General features: G+C 36.1%; 3 protein-coding genes across 7 annotated transcripts; 1 reads left to right on the top strand and 2 right to left on the bottom strand.

Annotated features, from left to right (window-relative positions):
• Nucleotides 1-115: 115 nt before the first annotated feature.
• On the bottom strand, nucleotides 116-5,356 carry LOC115719306 (cysteine--tRNA ligase 2, cytoplasmic). Of its 2 annotated transcripts, XM_030648287.2 has the most exons (10): nucleotides 5,004-5,356; nucleotides 3,240-3,437; nucleotides 2,983-3,046; nucleotides 2,481-2,642; nucleotides 2,165-2,335; nucleotides 1,806-2,087; nucleotides 1,594-1,719; nucleotides 1,010-1,246; nucleotides 739-915; nucleotides 116-650 (listed from the first exon to the last, which is right to left on the bottom strand). In XM_030648287.2, the coding sequence occupies exons 2-10, from the start codon at nucleotides 3,404-3,406 to the stop codon at nucleotides 417-419; spliced, it is 1,620 nt and encodes a 539-aa protein (XP_030504147.2). In that variant the 5' UTR covers nucleotides 3,407-3,437; nucleotides 5,004-5,356; the 3' UTR covers nucleotides 116-416. The 2 variants fall into 2 exon arrangements, with proteins under 2 accessions (XP_030504147.2, XP_060967022.1); XM_061111039.1 differs by lacking the exon at nucleotides 5,004-5,356 and having other exon boundaries at nucleotides 3,229-3,369.
• A 1,635-nt stretch (nucleotides 5,357-6,991) lies between these two features.
• LOC115719528 (pentatricopeptide repeat-containing protein At5g16860) lies at nucleotides 6,992-14,939 on the top strand. 4 transcript variants are annotated; one of them, XR_009686453.1, is made up of 3 exons: nucleotides 6,992-7,467; nucleotides 7,890-11,051; nucleotides 14,800-14,939. XR_009686453.1 is itself a non-coding variant. In XM_030648609.2 (2 exons), exon 2 carries the CDS (start codon nucleotides 8,201-8,203, stop codon nucleotides 10,766-10,768), a length of 2,568 nt encoding a protein of 855 aa, XP_030504469.2. In that variant the 5' UTR covers nucleotides 6,992-7,467; nucleotides 7,945-8,200; the 3' UTR covers nucleotides 10,769-11,397. The 4 variants fall into 4 exon arrangements, 3 of the variants coding, with proteins under 3 accessions (XP_030504469.2, XP_030504467.2, XP_030504468.2); XM_030648609.2 differs by lacking the exon at nucleotides 14,800-14,939 and having other exon boundaries at nucleotides 7,945-11,397; XM_030648607.2 differs by lacking the exon at nucleotides 14,800-14,939 and having other exon boundaries at nucleotides 7,890-11,397.
• On the bottom strand, nucleotides 11,511-15,774 carry LOC115719526 (putative disease resistance protein At1g50180). The gene is made up of 3 exons (XM_030648606.2): nucleotides 14,473-15,774; nucleotides 12,424-14,163; nucleotides 11,511-11,817 (listed from the first exon to the last, which is right to left on the bottom strand). The coding sequence occupies exons 1-3, from the start codon at nucleotides 15,542-15,544 to the stop codon at nucleotides 11,807-11,809; spliced, it is 2,823 nt and encodes a 940-aa protein (XP_030504466.2). The 5' UTR covers nucleotides 15,545-15,774; the 3' UTR covers nucleotides 11,511-11,806.
• Nucleotides 15,775-18,774: the final 3,000 nt, after the last annotated feature.

The raw sequence follows: 18,774 nt of genomic DNA, 5'->3' as shown, positions 1-18,774 counted from the left end.
CATTTCTTCCAATTTTTGTAAGAAATAGTCCTATCAAAATGGTGGAAAATTCAATTTCTTAAACTGAAATCAAACAGAGAAAATTGATTCTTTTTACATTCAAGGGAAAATAATATATAAGAAACAAAAACCTTTGTATAAAATTAATGTGAGAAGGTTACAAATATCCCCATTCAAGTAGTGTTGTTGGGTATTCAACTAAAAAAAAAGTGTATTAAACAAAACTATGAGATTTAGTTGATTGAAAAAAAAACAATGATAACTTATAATGGGGTTTACATAACAAGTGAAAAAGCCTCAAGTGTTACAGCATCAATAATGTAATGCTAAGCAATTATACAGTTTTTTTACTTTTTGCACTTTGATATGCAAAATGCACCATTTAAATCCAAGCTAATGGATTAAAGAAAGAACTTTCATGTTTTAACTGACTGTTGTTGCTGTTCTACCGGGACACACGGTCTCCAAATTGTTTCCTTACCTAGATCCATGAGCGCAATTCCCTTCGCACTTAAATCGGCTCTGATCTGATCACTCTTTGCGAACTCCTTGTTTTTTCTAGCTTCTGCTCGCGCTTCAATCAAGTTGGTCACATCGCTTTCAACTAAATCAGCTCGCTTCAAAGCCTTATCTTTGAACTGCTGTAGTACCTGTAGAGGGAAATATTGGTCAATATTCGATATAATATATTTTTTTTACTACCTTGAATTGATAAGAACAAGCCATAACTCATATTACCTCAGTGTATGAATGTGAGGATAGTAAACCCAGAATACTTAGAAATGATATAATTTCTTGCTTCACTTCAACAAGAGATTGATTCATTAACAACTGTTGCTGCTTCTGTTGTTCTTCTTGATCCGCTTGATCCTGCTGCTTCTGCTTCTGCTGTTTTTGTTTCTTCGGTTGCTTCTTCTGTTAGAGTATCAAAAGTATCGGTTAACCTAACACCTCAACACACAGAGAGACAGAGAGACAGAGAGATTGTTCATTTGTTTGAAACTCTTACCTTAACTGCGTTGATGGAACTGTTTATCAATTTCAAGGCATCTTGAAACGCACCAGTCAATATGTGCGCAGTGTTCAAGTCATCATTCATTTTAGTCTCGAATTCACTGCGTAGCTTACGAATGCATTCTTGAGCGTCAGCAGGATCGAGTTGAATGGTTTTGCCACTTTGATCTGCTCCTTCTTTCAAGATCCCTTCTTGAAACATCGATAATGAATCCTCACAGTCTTGCAAAGTCTAGCAATCAAAAGATCTGATCATATTGAATGTGAAATAGTTCTGTAACAGCTCCTCAGATTGGATTCCCAATTAAACAATGTTCTAAAGGACTTCTTCGAAAATGAAAATTCTTAGGGGAAACCCAATAAATACCAGTCATTTAAACTAAGTTGATGCAATTACTTGGATTTCAATTAAAAAAACAAAATCAACTAAAAGTAATAATTAAGCCAAGATAAAGAAGCTCAAACAAAAGTATCAATGCAAGAAAAAGAGAAATCTCAGCTTGCAGTAACTTAACACAGATTCCAATTAGGTAACAATCTCAATTAAACATTGTTCAAGTTTCTTAGAAAGCTTCAAACCTGATAAATGTAATAAACAGCATCTGAAGAACTCTCCAGCTGGGAGAAAGTGTAATTGAGAGGAGAACGGTAATGTGCACTTAACACAAAGTGTCTCAACGACAATGGATGGTACCTTCCAATAATCTACAAAATAAAATGACACATGCTTAAATGATGGTATCTGATATTATATTAAAGCTTCAAAAACACCCAAAAGACTAAAAATTTACCTCACGAATAGTGAAGAAGTTACCCAAGGACTTCGACATTTTCTCATTGTTGTTCGTAACATGTCCATTATGCATCCAGTAACTCACATTGCTCTCTTGGCATGCAGCACAACTCTGGGCAACCTCATTTTCATGATGTGGAAAGATCAAGTCAATTCCACCACCATGAATATCAAACTTGAATGTTAAATATTTTGCACTCATAGCACTGCATTCAATATGCCACCCAGGTCTTCCAAGACCCCAAGGGCTGTCCCAACTAGGCTCACCAGGCTTTGCAGCCTGCAAAAACCATAAAACATCAAATAAAAATATATATCCAATATTAGAAACATGGAAAGTTGTATAGTCTTTTAGACCTTCCACAGTGCAAAGTCAGCTGGATTTCGCTTTCTTGAATCGACAGCCACTCGCTCCCCAGCTCTATTATTTTCCAACTTTTGTCCAGACAATTGACCATAATTTGGGAGTTTTTCAACAGCAAAGAATACATCTCCATCAACTGCATATGCATAGTCATTCTTGATGATCTGCAAAGTAGGATGAAAAAAATATTATATTAAAATACAATCCCATAAATAAGATCTTAGGAAGAATGCACCACTAATTAATATTGAAATCCTTTAGCAGTTGGGGTCTTTAAGTTATCAAAAATATGATCGGGAAAATAGTTACCAGAGATATCATATCCTTTATTTCTTCCAAATGATCAGATACACGTGGCTGATGGGTAGGAAGGAGACACTGAAGAGCATCCATGTCAGAAAGGTACTCTTGGCAGAACCGATTACTTAAACTTAGTGGATCTTCCCCAATCTCATTTGCCCGACGAATAATCTGCATAAATTCCAATCTTAGACATCAAAATTTGAAGATCTCATAATTCAGGGTTTAGAAAAGCAAGTGGGGAAAGTGCATGTACATGAAGAGTGAAATTTCAGGAAACAAAGGAAAGAAGATTTAGATATCACAAGCATGGACATTATGATAAGATGGTTTGCCAATTTCCAATCCAATTGAAACAGCATATTCACAACTTTAAGAATTCAGTCAAATTATATCTTGACATACTAACTATTATGAGGAACAGGAACGAGGGAAAAGAATGAACAAGCTCAAACAAAAACACCAAGCATGAGAAATATCATAAAGCTACAAACAAATCAGAAATTTTCACCTTGTCGTCAACATCAGTGAAATTTCGGACATATGTGACTTCATAACCCAAGTGCTGTAAATATCTGCAATGACAAATAAAGTAAAAGATGGTAAGTTTCTACCAATAAAGTTTTCATTTTTATAAATTTCAACTAGTGACAATAATTATAGTAAAATTATATTATATAAATAACATCACATATTCAAATCAATCAATTTATACATATAAATAAATAGTTCACAATATAATAAACAAAATATTTACATATATGAGACCTGTAGAGGACATCAAAATTAATGGCAGCTCGGGCATGGCCGAGATGGCTAAGATCGTAGGCAGTAACTCCACAGACATACATCCCAACCTTTCCCGAAACCTTAGGCTTGAAGATCTCCTTCTGCTGAGTCATGGAATTGTAAACCCTTAACTCCTCCTTTGCCATTCTTGGACCAGAAATTCAAAAAGCCCCAATCCTAATTCCCAAAAAACCACAAGCTTCACTGTTAGTTGCACGCAAATGGTTATCAATGAAAAAATACATATATATTTTGACTCAATCAGACACAATTCTAGAGTAGTCAGAAAAGAAAAATGATACAATACTACATTTAAGCTTCTTTCCATTAAAAGGTTAGAACTACCCATCATTGATATTATTATACGAATCATGTAGTACAGAGGTCATAACACAAAGTGGAAACACTTCCAACCATGTATACTTGTAAGTTATAATAAACCGAAAGTGCATAGGCAGTAGTAGTCCATGATCAACATTGCTATAAAAACACAACACATGTATCAGAGATACACTTGAAAGGATAGACTATGAGCTACAACTAATCTTAAGGAGAAAAACCCTACGGGTAAAAACAGAATGGTGAGAAAAAGCAGCAAGAATTGTTGTCTCAGCATTAATGTCTACAGAAAAAGCAATGAAACCTACACCAAGAAGCCAGCAAAGACTCAAACAAAATCTGTAACATCAGATTTTCATGCTCATAAGATGGAAGATGTCAACGCATGTCTCTAACATGTTAAAGTGGTGTGGTTGCAGATTTTGTTGTGCCAACAAAAACTATTCATGATAAAATTCAAATGCCCAACGCACCGCAAAGATAACTCGTAGCCAATAACATCAATACCAAAGCCAAACTTCAAAAACAAAGTTAAGAAAGGAGAAAAATATATAAACATTTTGCCATGTCTGCAGCTGTGTACTACCCCACTCACGTTGATGGGCAGGCCAATTCTTAAACTCTTTTTAATGGTTCAATAAAGATGGTGTATCTTATCCCTTACCTACATCATAAATGCCTATCTAACAGAATTTTTTGTGACAATTTTTACAGAAACACGTCACATACTAACAACAATGCTGAAGAGATGCAAATGAATAAACTATAACTGTTCACAACTTCTCTAAACAGGTTATTAGTTGGTACCTAATCATTGAAGTATTGTACATTTTGGTTCAAAACTTCTCTAAACAGGTCATTAATAATAATTGCAATGGTAATCATTCAATAAAGTATTTTCTTATTTCGCTTCTCCTATTAAAAATCCAAATAAATTTTGAAACATCTACAAATTATCTCTCCAATCAACAACACAACATTGTTCCAGGTAACTTATTTGTCACTATGAATTACAATTCAAATTGCCTAGGAACACAGTACTGAAATAAAATGAATGTAGGAACAAATGCCATACAAAAAAGATTCACATGAAAGAAACAGAAATTCTTTTACTGAACCAAACTAAAAAAATTCTGAAACTTTCTTTGGCCCTAACCCTTACATTTCAAATGAAAAAGTTTTGAGAAAAAATCTCGGGACCATACAGATCAGAAACAAAATCTCGTCTGAAAATTAATAGCTAAATCATAATCCTATAAAATGCTAATGTAGAACAACTCTATGCAACAGAACAAAGAGAATCATTTAAAGAAAACTCAAACAATCAAACAAAGTCTCCACCGTCTCTCTCTCTCTGTGTATTTAATCCTCATTAGCAGCCTCAAATCCGTAAGTACAGCGTACCTGTTGCGAGTGAAGCAATTGCTAATCCTACGGCCAATAAGAGAAACGGAATTCTTCCTCTCCGATCTCCGATCTCCGATCAGCGATCAGTTAGTGAAGGAGGTTGATGATATTTCTAGGGTTTAGTCGCCGATAGAGAAAGAAGAAGAAGAAGAAGTCGTATGAGTGTTTGCAAAGGATGAAAATGAAACACAGTTGGGTTTGTTATTGGGCTTCTCTTATTGGGCTTCTCATACTGGGCTGCATGGCCCAAGAAAGATTACGTACTGTATTCACTGTCACTGTCACTTGAAACCCAAATGTGCAACTTCACTAATTCAACATGTTCAAATAGATTCAACACCCAAATTGTATTCACTGTCAGTCGACCAGGGCTAACCTTGAAATAGATGCCAATTAGTTGAATTTTTGGGGGTAAATTAATTTGGGCAATGCTGATATTTTAGAATTGTTGGTAGAGGTATGAATTATTGGAGTAACTTTGGAAATTTTTGGATGAGATTTTGGTGTGATTGAAGGGTGTCGTGGTCAATTGGTGTGTTCAGGGCCGGCCCTGAGGGTAGGCAGGCTAGCGCCTCGGCCTCCAAACGCTCAAGGTTCCGAAATTGTGAGAAAAAAAAAATATTAATATATAGATAGAATTTTAAATAAGAAGAAAACATAATAAAAATTGTTTGGTGTAGTGGTATAAAATTGTTTGCTTAGGGTGGCTTGGAAGGAATTTGATTGTTAGTCGAATCATTGGTGAAGTGTTGGAATTTTTGGTGTGATTGTGAATATTTGGTGTGATTTAGGAAGATTAGTAGTTTCGGGCAGATTGAATTATCATTGGAATTATTGTTGTGTTTTTTTGGATCAATTGAGGTGTTGCTAGATTATTGGTGTGGCATTTTGACGTATTTAAAAAAAAGAGAAGAAAAGGGGAATTTTGTTGTGGTTGTGTAGTGTTCAACTGAAAAAGAAGAGAACAAAATGCCGAACGTCAAGAAGATTGCTTGTAAAGCAAAACAAAAATCACTCCACGAGATTTTGAAATTCTATTGTAAGACGGCCGAAACGAGTGTATTACACATGAAACGCTTTTAATTTATACATTCAGAAAAATTTAAAAATATTTAACATGCTGAAAATAAGATTCAAACAGTATATTACACAATATACATGAAACGCTTTTAATTTATACAATATAAAATAGATTATTTGAATTTTAAACCCTACTTTCAGCATGTTAAATTCTTTCAAGATTTTTAAAATTTTGTAGAATGTTTTAAACTGCAACAATGTAAACAATTGTCAAAGAAAATTAAACTAAGAAATTAATCACTTAAGTGTATTACACAGCACGTGAAACGCACGTGCCATGCTTTTACTACAATTTTCTATTTCAAGGAAAGACACGTGGCTCCTTCCTACAAATTTGAAAAGGGAAATTTGACTTTTTATGCATTTTATAAGGGATAATTGGTTAGGAGAACCAATAATTAAGGTAATTTTAAAAATAGGATACTTTTACCAAAACCCCTAAAATACCCTCATAATTTCTAACCCTTTTTCTCTCTTTCTCAAACAAACTCTCTCTACCCACTTCGCCTGAACCGAACTGCGCGACCCCCACTTCCCACCACGAGACGACCCCCACCTCCGACCGAGACGACCGCCACCTCCAACCGAGATGCCTCCGACGGAGACCCACATAACCACTCCGATCGAGATCGCACGGTACCGACTTTACATTGGTCTGATCCAAGAACAACATACTCGTCAAGACCATCGGACTCCCAATTCCATCGGACCCAAGGACAAGACCATCGGACCCATCGGTCCGAGCATCAGACCAATCAATTTTTGGGGGGTCCGATAGTCCGATTGATAGTGTGCATCAAACCTCTAAGTCGGACCATCGGACCCCTAAGTCGGACCATCGGACCTTCACCATCTTCTTCACCAGATCTGAAACGCCTCTTCTCCATTCACGGACGGATCCGAATCCCATTTTCGCTTCAGGTCGCCTCGGAGTGGTCGCCGATTGAGCGTTGACGGTCGAGGTTGAGCGTCGACGGTCCTGGGTTTACCGTGGATGACCGTGGGTTGAGCGACGACGTCTGCTGCGCGTTGGGGATGATGGGGTTGGTTGCCGTGAGTGTAGGTAAGTTAAGAGAGAGGAAGAGAGAGGCTGAGATGGGATTTGAAATGTGGGGTAGTTTTGGGAAATTAGTAAAGTGGCCATATATGACCAATTTTAATAACTATGCTAAATTATAGGATATTTTAAGTAAATAGCTTGAAATTAATCAGATGGAAAAAAGAAAAAAAAACTTGGAAAATCAATAAATGTCATTTCCCCTTATTTGTACGGACTTTTTTTTCTTCTTCTTCTTCTTCAACCTAAACTCAAAACCCTTAAACTGTTTCTCCTCAATTCTTCTCCAAACAAACTCAAAACTTTCTGCTGCACCAACAACAAGTAAGTAACATCAACCACTCTCTACTCTTTTTTTTTATTATTATTATTTATATATTCTTTTACCGTAAATGGTTCAGTTCTAAGCTGATTTGTATTATGAGCTACTAAAATATGTTTATAATTTTTTATAGCTGTATAGAGTAGTTAATACTTTATAGTTTTGCATTCCTAGTTAGATTTTAATCTTTTCTTATGTGAATATTATATTGTTCTAAACTGATTTGTATTATGTGCTACTAATATATGTTTATAATTTTTCTTTTCAATAAAAAAAAAAAACATTAGAAGGAAAAGATGATATAATCTGTCTCTAGTGGATGATATACTCTGTTATTATAAGATGAATTAATTGCACATCATGATGATGATTATGTGTATAATAAGTTTTCAGCTTCTCTGTTTTTACTCTTTACTTTTGCTAGTTAAGAGTTGGTAAGCTTCTGGGAAAAATGATTGGTTTTCTTCTCTCAATTCAAGAGTTGATTGAAAAACCAAAAGTGGGAAGAAAAAGTGCAAAAAGCCCCACCAAACATGCCTGAATTGAATTCACCTTTTGGAGCTTCTACCCCTTAACACACTAGCTCAACCGGGGGCCACTCAAATGTAGTATGGAAAATGACTTTGGCAGAGCAATTAGCGTAGTTGATGAGAAAGCTGAGTTTTGTGTGTGAATTCTGTTCTTTTGGCAATAATCACAAAATATAAGTTATAACAATGAAGGAAATTGACTAGTATGCCATTTTTCTCAATTTGTCGAAACCTTAACGTTTTGAGATTTATGGCTACTACCCCGAAGGCCTTCTACACTGGGGCAGCCTCAGGTACTCTTCAGATAACAACTTCCTTATTGAAGGAATGCAAGTATTTGATTCAGGCCAAGCTAACTCACCAAAAAATCTTGGTACTTGGCCTAGCACACTGTCTCACAGATCTTATTGGTGCCTACATAACATGCAATGCTCCAGCATATGCCACGAAACTGCTTGAGCGCCTTGAGCCGTTGCCATATTCTCTATTTTGGTGGAATGCGTTGATGAGGCGTGCAATTCGCTCTGGTTTGCCAAATGAAGTCCTTGTACTGCACCTTCAAATGCACAGACTTGGGTGGAGGCCTGACCATTACACATTTCCTTTTGTTCTTAAAGCTTGTGGTGAACTTTCCTCATTTCGGCTAGGCGCTTCAGTCCACGCTGTAGTATGCTCAAGTGGGTTTAATGGAAATGTGTTTGTTTGTAATGCTCTGGTCACTATGTATGGTCGTTGTAGTGCTTTGGGAAATGCACAAAAAATGTTTGATGAAGTGTTCAACAGAGGAATAGGTGATGTTGTTTCGTGGAACTCGATCGTGTCAGCTTATTCCCAAAATGGTGAATCAAAGAATGCATTGAATATGTTTGGTCGAATGATGAAGGATCTTAGTGCACGCCCTAATGCTTTTAGTCTAGTGAATATCCTTCCTGTTTGTGGCTCTATGGGTTTATCAATGTGGGGTAAGGAAGTTCATGGTTTTGCTGTCCGAAATGGTTTTAATGAAGATGTCTATGTGGGTAATGCCATTGTGGACATGTATTCCAAGTGTGAGTTGATGGATGAGGCTGACAAAGTTTTTGGGCAAATGAAGGTTAGGGATGTGGTATCGTGGAATGCTATGGTTACAGCGTATTCTCATGTTGGTAGATTTGAAGATGCTATTGGCTTATTTGAAAAGATGAGTAATGAGAAAATTGAATTGAATGTTGTGACATGGAGTGCAGTAATTGCAGGGTTTGCTCAACGAGGTTTAGGTTATGAAGCATTGAATGTATTTCGACAAATGCTAGGTTGTGGTATTGATCCAAATGTTGTTACCCTTGTGTCTCTTTTGTCAGGTTGTGCATCTGCAGGAGCATTACTTCAGGGAAAGGAGGCTCATTGTTATGCCATAAAATGTGTTCTAAACCAAGACATGAAAGATCAAGAGGAAGATTTAATGATTATTAATGGTCTAATTGACATGTATGCTAAATGCAAAGGTCTCAAAATGGCACGAAAGATGTTTGATCTTATAGAACCGAAGGAAAAAAATGTGGTGAGTTGGACAGTCATGATTGGTGGGTATGCTCAACATGGGGAAGCCAATGATGCGTTACTTCTATTTCACCAAATGCTTGGTCAACATAACTACCAAAGGCCTAATGCTTTCACCATGTCTTGTGCTTTGATGGCATGTGCTCATTTAGGGGCACTAAGATTCGGTAAAGAAATTCATGCCTATGTAATTCGCAATGAACATGATTCCACGACACCTTTTGTGTCTAATTGCCTTATTGATATGTATTGCAAATCTGGAGACATTGGTGATGCTCAAGTTGTGTTTAACAAGATGAAACTCAAGAATTTTGTTTCATGGACATCATTGATGGCTGGTTATGGCATGCATGGTCATGGTAAAGAAGCTCTTCAGGTGTTTGATGATATGAGAAAAGTAGGTATGGTGCCGGATGGTGTCACTTTTGTCGTTCTCCTATACGCTTGTAGCCATTCTGGATTAATTGATGAGGGAATAAGATATTTTAGTGACATGACCAAGGATTATGGTGTTACTCCTACGGCAGAACACTACGCTTGCATGGTTGATCTCTTGGGCCGTGCTGGTCGCTTGTGTGAAGCTTTGAAGCTTATTAGTGACATGCCTATGGAACCAACTCCGATAGTTTGGTTTTCATTACTTAGTGGTTGTAGGATTCATGGAAATGTTGAGGTTGGGGAATATGCTGCAAATAGGTTGTCAAAATTGGATTTGCAGAATGATGGATCCTATACTTTGTTATCAAACATGTACGCCAATGCTAATCGATGGAAAGATGTTGCTAGAATTAGATATATGATGAAACATACAGGGATCAAGAAGAGGCCGGGTTGTAGTTGGGTTCAAGGAAAGGAAGGGACTACAACATTTTTTGTAGGAGATAGGCGACATCCTCGATCCCAACAAATATATGAATTGCTTGCAAGCTTGATAGAGCGCATTAAAGCCATCGGGTATGTCCCAGAAACCAGTTTTGCACTCCATGATGTGGATGATGAGGAAAAAGGTGATCTTCTCTTTGAACATAGTGAGAAGTTGGCTCTTGCCTATGCCATTCTGACAACTCCACTTGGTACACCTATTCGTATCACCAAGAATATACGTGTTTGTGGTGATTGCCACAATGCCATGACTTATATATCCAAGATTATTGAACATGAAATCATATTAAGAGATTCAAGTCGCTTCCATCATTTTAAGAATGGTTCATGTTCCTGCAAAGGTTATTGGTGAGAATGACCTTAAGTATTTGCTTTGCTATCAGCTATAGGAAAATTTATACTCATTATGTCCTGCAATGAAGAGATTTTGGGTAATATTTTCAAATGAATAGGGTCCTGTTTGGCATCATCACTTAAAGAGTGTTTGAGTTTGTTTTCTTGGATAGAAAACTGAGTTAAAAGAAACAAGAATTTTGAGAACACCTCTAATATGTTCTCCAGTGTTTGTTCTTAGTTCTCTTGGTTCTCCTCAATTCTTCTCCGAACAAACTCAAATCTTTACACTTCACCAACAAGTAAGTAAGATCAGCCACTCTCAACTTTTTTTTTTCTGTAAATGCTCGACAGTTCAAACTTCAAATAATGTCTTTAAAAAAGTAAAAGCAATATTTGGTTTTGCTTTGGGGTTGGTTGGTTTGGTGCATGGTGTAAGTAAAGCATATTCAACAATTGATGGCTCCTTGTTTTTCGAAAAGAGAATTGATCTGTCAATAAAGAATACTTAGTGAACTTAGGTAGATCAGATTCCCAATTTCTTTCCCAAAAGTTTGTAAATCTGTCTCAATACTTGTTTTTGAGTCTTGCCCTTTATTCCTCCAATCAATAAAATGTAAAAAGTTATCATCTTGAGCTTTAGTCAAGCACAAGTTTCACATCAGATATTGAAGGAACAATAGTGGGTTAATATTAAAAGACCACCATACTAAAAATAAATGGAAAAATAAATTACATTTTTCATGGTTTTCTAGGAGAAATTTAGAAATTGACGAAGCTAGCTAGCTAGCTTACAAAAATATGACATAGCTTACAAAAACAATTACAAAACATCAACAGAAGTACACAAAAACAAAAGATATCCAGGAAACATCTTTAAGAGTGAGCTGAAACATTTTGCACATGAGCTCTTGTCAATTTACAGAAAACATCATGATTCCAAATATTAATTATTGAATAAACAGACACTGGTGATTGGCAGTGGCAAACACATCCTCCAAATGTTAATATGATATTCTCCCACTTTAATTCCTTCATATATAGCTTACTCATCCTCTCAATCTGAATCTGCATTTATTCATTCATTCATAGTAATAACATGTTTAGACATTAGACATGTCAAATTATGGTTGCTTTGACACCATTTAGGATATATGTAATCTAATAAGTCATGAGAAAATAGATATATTTTACATACTGTATAAATATTATTCTTCACAATATATATTCAAAGTAATCCTAAACTAAAAATAAATAGTCAAAAACTAATGGATAAGTCTATATTAATAAAAACAAATGGTGTGTTTTTGTAATCCTAATAACCAAATGGTGTGTTTGTGTAAAAACAAATAATATTTATAGGGAGTGTGGACAAATAATATAATTAAAAATTACTCATCAAATTTTGATTGTTAATTAACTATTTATAGGGTATACAATTTAATTACTCCTATTATTATATATATATATTAAGAAAATAATTTGTTTTTCAATTCACTACAAAAACATAAAAGAAAATAATAAAATAATTATGTATGTATAAAACAAAATGATAAAAGAGCAAAATAACCATCTTAACTTGGGGAATTTTAGTGTAGATAAATAATGATAGAAAAATAAAAAGAATGGAATTAATAACAAAAGATAGATAGATAAATATGATTAGATATGTACCTTCATCACAATTGATGAATACACGTGATGGTACGTGGTTGACTTTGTGGAAATCGTCTCCTCCTTGCTCCATTCTTTCTTTGAATTTCTTAGGCATTAAAGATATCTTTATCTCGTTGAGTGTAACAATGTTTCTTACTCCATCTGGAACTCTCCTCAATCTCATGCACGCGCGAATGCTCAAATAGCCAAGTCTAGGGAATGCACTCTCCTCTACTTTCCACTCTTTTAAGCCAATTAGAAGCTCAAGCCTAAGAGATTCAAGTCGGGGGAAACCTCCTCTTGAGCACACCATCTCATCCCCTATAAAGCTATCATAGTCAATTATAAGGACTCTTAATTTTGGTAGCTTTTCTAATGTTGGCATTGGATCATCCTCAAGTCTGAGAGAACTCAACTTTAACTTCATAAGATTTGGGGAGAATTGGTTGACCTCTGGTAACCTTACTATATACGAAAACACTACAAGCTTATAAATGTGAGGACAGCTTAATATCAAAGGAACAATATCTATCTTGTTGCTAGTATTACAATTTGTCACTTGTAACGAAAATAGACGAGTGAATGTGAGAGTTTGGGGATTGTGTAAGAATGTGTCAAAATTTCCATTCACACAAATTTTTAATTTCTTCAGATTCTCCAAGTGTAGAAGATCACTCAATAGAAGATCCTTGGTACGAATACCTACCAATGTTTGTAAATTTCTAGACTTAGTTGACCTCACGAAATTACCAAATTTCATGCCAACATCAAATAGAGGGATAAAATATAGATGCCTCAGTTGCTCCAACTTGCACATTGAACTTGGTATTATGACATCACTCTGGGTCCTTACTCTCAAAGTCTGCAGGCATCTTAAATTCCCAAAAGAAGATGGAATCTTTTCAATCTCGCAACTAAGAATACTTAATAGCCTTAGATGGATCAGATTCCCAATTTCTTTAGGCAATTGCAAAGTAGAACTTGGATCCACACGCTCATGAACAATAATCAAAACTCTAAGCTTCGAAAAGTGATTGCATACATGTCTCAATACTCTTTTATAATTATACTGAATTCCTCCACCATCTACGGCAAGGCACCTGAGAGAGCCATCTATATTTCCAACCATATGAATAAAATCACTACAATTATTACTTTCACTACCATAGATGGAAACTCTTCGTACCTTTGTTTCTATTGGCTCTCCCCTTCTATTTCGCCAATCTATAAAATGTAGGAAGTTTTCTTCTTGAGCTTTAGACAGGCACACATCTCGCATGAGATCATGAATGCAAAGTGATTTTATCCTTCTTCCTGTTGAACTCATTTCTTTGACCTGAATCATACTCCTCTCCACCAACTCACACAACCAATCATATGCCACATCCTCCCAAGTTCCCACAGAACCTATTCTTCGCGATATTAAACCTTCTGCTATAAGTATACGACATAACTCTTTTACTCTTATTGGGACATCTTCAGCATAACGAGCCAAGTACAGAAAACAAGGCTTCAAATGAGATGGTAACTCGCTGTAACTTAAACCTAACACCCCCCGAACACTACTGTATTTTGAGTCGTCATCATGTTTTTGATCACCTTGACCAATGCAGTGAATTACATTTGCTTTCAGTTGCTCCCAATGCAGCGAATTAGATAGAAGCCCAGCAAGCACAATGATGGCTAATGGCAGACCAGAGCACTTTCTAAGCATCTCTACCGCTACCTCTTTCTTCCTTTCTTCATCATAATCTGAGTCTAAATTTATATATCCAGTGAGATCCACAAAAAGAATTATGATTTAAGTAATGGAACATAGTAGTGGATTATTATCATGTCAAACATATGCATAAACTATAGTTAAATTGAGGTCTGCTTCTTAGATCATGTCTCACTAATGCTACATATATTTTTCAATAAATTAAAGGAAGAACTAATATGAATTAGAATAATTAGCAACCTATCAAATTGATGCTAGTTTATTGACAAGTACATGTATATATAAATAAAAAGATTAAAAAAAAAGAATATCACGATGATTGAGTTAAAAAGAGTGAAATATATTACTTGATGGATCTGCTCCAACACAGAAGTACTTTTCATGAAACAGCTCCAAACTCTCGTCTTTATTGAGCAAATGAGGTTCATGGATGAAACCATGTCGATCGGCATGCAAAGCTACATCCTTGTTCCGAGTAGTGAGTAAGATCTTGCTATGCAATGTGTCTCCTTGAGTAGTAGTAGGGAATGCATGTTTTAGAAGATCCCATGTTGTTGTGGTCCATATATCATCAAGAACCACCAAACATTTTTTCTGTTTCTGAAAGTTGTAAAGCTCCCTTGCTAATTCAACATCACTTAAGTTTTTTATGTGATTTTTTTGTGCATATGTAGGAGAAGTGAAAGAAAAGTGAATTCCTTCCAAGACTTGGCGTGTATTACACTGCTGAGATATTGAGGCCCAAGCATAACAATCGAAGTGAGTCCTGACATGAGGATGCTGATAGACCTTTCTTGCAAGAGTAGTTTTGCCCAAACCACCCATCCCACATACAGAGATCACCTTATGCTTATGAGGGTTCTCTTTTTCAGTCAAAAGCGTAACCAACTCTTGGATATCTTTATCAAATCCGACAACAACATTGTCTTCAACAAAAGAATAAGCTTGCCTCAACTTTCTTTGCTGTTGGACATAGCTGCTTGAAGAAGATTCATCTGCTTTGTGTATTGATCTCTGTACTCCAAGTGCTTCTAATTCTAAAGTCCAATTAATAATGTTGGATGAGATCCTCTCAATCTCTGTTCCAACTTTGTGGACATCAATTCCTTCTCTGAAGATGCAAATACACCATTTTAATGCACGTTTGATAGATCCATGACTAGAAGCCACTTTGAAGACATAAGTCTCAATAACATCCTCCAAGGCATAAGCATTTTCTCTGACTTGGACAACCAAAAGGCGAACTCTCTCATCACCATTACGAACCCAAGCATCTGCATCTTTTAAGAAAGCACTCATACATTGAAGCTTGATCTGTGCATTCCCAACTTGGGCTTCAACTCCACCCAAGAATTGAGCTTCAGAAATCACCAAGTCTCCAAGCCTTTCAATCACAAACGAAACAACAGCATCTGCCATATGATCTACAACAGAATTGAATTGTGTGATATGATATGATCTAACAACTAAGAAACAGATCTTTAAATATTCTACCTAAATGAATTATGTTTGCTGTTAACTCAATGTTCCTTGTAAGAGAAAACTAAAATTAAACAATTTGTCATTTTGCTTTTGTTTAATGCATAGTTGGTGGGAGTAGCTAAAAGAATATCATATTCTTCACATTGCCTAAGGGGTTGTATCATATGTAAAAGACAAACTAAATTATATTAATTTACTTAAAGCAATTTATTTTAAGCAACTGGTCAATTGGTTTTGGTAAGTTCTAACAAATTATAATTATTCTTATTATTTTAAGTTGATTGGTGGTTGTCCTTTGATGGAGGAAATAGTAGCTAGATTAGCATGCATATTCAACAATGGCTGCTTTTTATAATTGTATTATATATAGTTTTATAGCTGAAATTATAAATCAATTAATTAATATAAAAAAATTATTTAATATAAATCTGACAAGGAAGTTCCACCCTCTCTTTTAATTTTTCTAGCAAATGAAGACAGTGACACTATTATAGAAATATAGATTAATCCTACTGTTACACTATCACCTACTCATATATTGACTCACTTTTCCAATGGTATCTGCCAAGATATAGATGTGACTGGAATGGACTGGGGCTCATGTTGCTTTAACAGTATCTGCAAGCTCAAAGATGATAAAACTTTATACAGTAAATGCCAAATCGGGCTCTCTTTCGTTGATTTAACTAACGAGTTCAGTGGTTGCAAACCAGATTTCTCACCATTTTACAGTGGTGGCATGGCGTGGCATGCCAATTGTCATTAGTGTCATGTTGATGGGAGAGCCATGTTACTTGGTTTCTTATGCTACTCTTTACAAGAGAATGTCATCAAACATTGTGAGACTTAGTCAGAGCATTGAAGCCACTGAAAGGGTTCGAGGATGAGTTGGGGAGACGATCTTGTGGAGTAGTTTTAAAAGGACAAACAAAATTAAGTTGAAGTGAATGTTATACGCCATACTCATCACAAGAATCTTGTTGGGTTGATTGGATATTGTGATGAGAATAATCAATAGGTTGCTTGTGTATGTGTTGTGATCGATGATCACCTTGCAATCGAGATTGAACAATAGGAACCAATAACCAAAAGCAACAGAACTAACAGCAGCAATGCTGTAGCAATGTTGCAGCAATACTGGTACAAAACCAGTCAAGAGACAATGAACAGAAGTGAGAAAAACAGATTGAATAATCTTGAATGTTTTATTTGATCTTGGAGAGAATTACAATGAGAGAGTATGTACAAGGCTTAACCAAAAGGAATGAGTTAACAAGCTATTTATACAAGCTGAAATAAAAGGAACAAAACAATACAAAACTATCAAAAAATAACAGTTAACCGAATTAACTGTCAAAACCGAACAACCAACTAACTAACTTCTATTTTGCACGTGTGAGATTGGTTTACATGTGACAGATCATAAAACAACAAATCCTCCTTGATCTGACACACATAACCAAGAGGATCAACAGATAATTGAACCCCTCAAAAACCTGAACAAAAATTAATCTCAGCCTGCAATGTGAAGCAGATCGAGGCAGTGTTTGAATTTGGCATGAGGCACTGCCTTGGTGAACATGTCTGCAGGATTGTGATTAGTGTGTATTTTCTGAACTTGAACTTCCTTGTTTGAGATTATGTCCCTAATGAAGTGCACCTTAATGTCAATATGTTTTGATCTCTCATGAAACATAGGGTTCTTCATTAGGTGAAGAGCACTCTGGTTGTCACAGAATACTGTGACATCTTTTGTCTCGAAACCCATCTCCTTTGCTAGACCCTTTAGCCAAATTGCTTCTTTGATAGCCTCAGTAGCACCCATGTACTCAGCTTCTGTTGAGGACAATGCTACAACCTTTTGAAGGTTTGCCTTCCAACTCACACATCCTCCTTGCATTGTGAAGACATAACCAGTAATATATCTTCTTGTGTCTATGCAGCCTGCATAGTCTGAATCAACATAGCCTGAAACTTGAATTTCTGGATTGTAGCTTTTGCTGTAGGTGAGGCCTAGGTCAAGAGTACCTTTGATGTATCTCATGATCCACTTTAGTGCATCCCAATGCTTCTCTCCAGGGTCTGCAATGAACCTACTCACAATGCTCATTGCATATGCTATGTTTGGCCTGGTACAGACCATAGCATACATTAAGCTTCCAACCCCACTGGCATATGGAATTGAATCCATTAGCTCTCTGTCTTGTTCTGTTTTGGGTGCTTGATCTTTAGACAGTTTGAAGTGAGCAGCTAATGGAGTTGACACAGGTTTTGAGCTGTCCATCTTGAACTTCTGCAGTACCTTTCTAAGGTAATTTCCTTGTGTCAGAGTCAGGGACTCAGGTCTATTCCTTCTTATTTCAATTCTTAGGATTTTCTTAGCCTTTCCTAGATCTTTCATCTCAAATTCTGAGTTTAGAAGTGCCTTCATTTCTTTGATTTCACTCTTGCTTTTCCCTATCAGCAGTATGTCATCAACATACAGGAGAAGAAAGAGTGTATCATTGAAATATACACAGGGGTCATAGGCACTTTTAGTGAAACCACTTTTCAGCATGAAATCATCAAACATGAGATTCCATTGCCTAGGAGCTTGTTTCAACCCATACAAGGACTTCTGTAGCAAGCATACTTTGTCCTTGTCTTCATCAAAGCCCTCTGGCATCTTCATGTAGATGGTTTCATCTAATTTTCCATTGAGAAAGGCAGTCTTCACATCCATTTGCTCGATTTCTAGATCTTCAGATGCAGCCTTGGCCATTATTGCTCTAATTGAGGCCTGTTTCACAACAGGTGAGAAAATTTCATTGAAGTCTACCCCTTCTCTTTGAGTAAACCCCTTTGCCACAAGTCTAGCCTTATATCTCTTGCAATCAACACTTGACAGACCCTCCTTTTCCCTAAAAATCCATTTGCAACTAACCAGTTTGCATCCTTCTGGTTTTCTAACAACAGTCCATGTTTTATTCTTTAACAGGGATTGTTTTTCTTCATCAATGGCCTGCAACCATTTGTCTTTGTTCTTGCAGTTTATGGCTTCATCATAGGTTGCAGGTTCAACATTTTCTATTTCACTAGCTATGGTTAAAGTATGTGCAGTGTAATCTGCAAATCCAAACCTAGCTGGTGCTCTTGATTCCCTTCTAGTTCTATCTCTGGCAAGTTGA

Source organism: Cannabis sativa, chromosome 2, assembly GCF_029168945.1.
Source record: "Cannabis sativa cultivar Pink pepper isolate KNU-18-1 chromosome 2, ASM2916894v1, whole genome shotgun sequence".
Taxonomy (NCBI): Eukaryota; Viridiplantae; Streptophyta; class Magnoliopsida; order Rosales; family Cannabaceae; genus Cannabis; species Cannabis sativa.
This window is presented reverse-complemented; position numbering and strand designations above follow the sequence as displayed.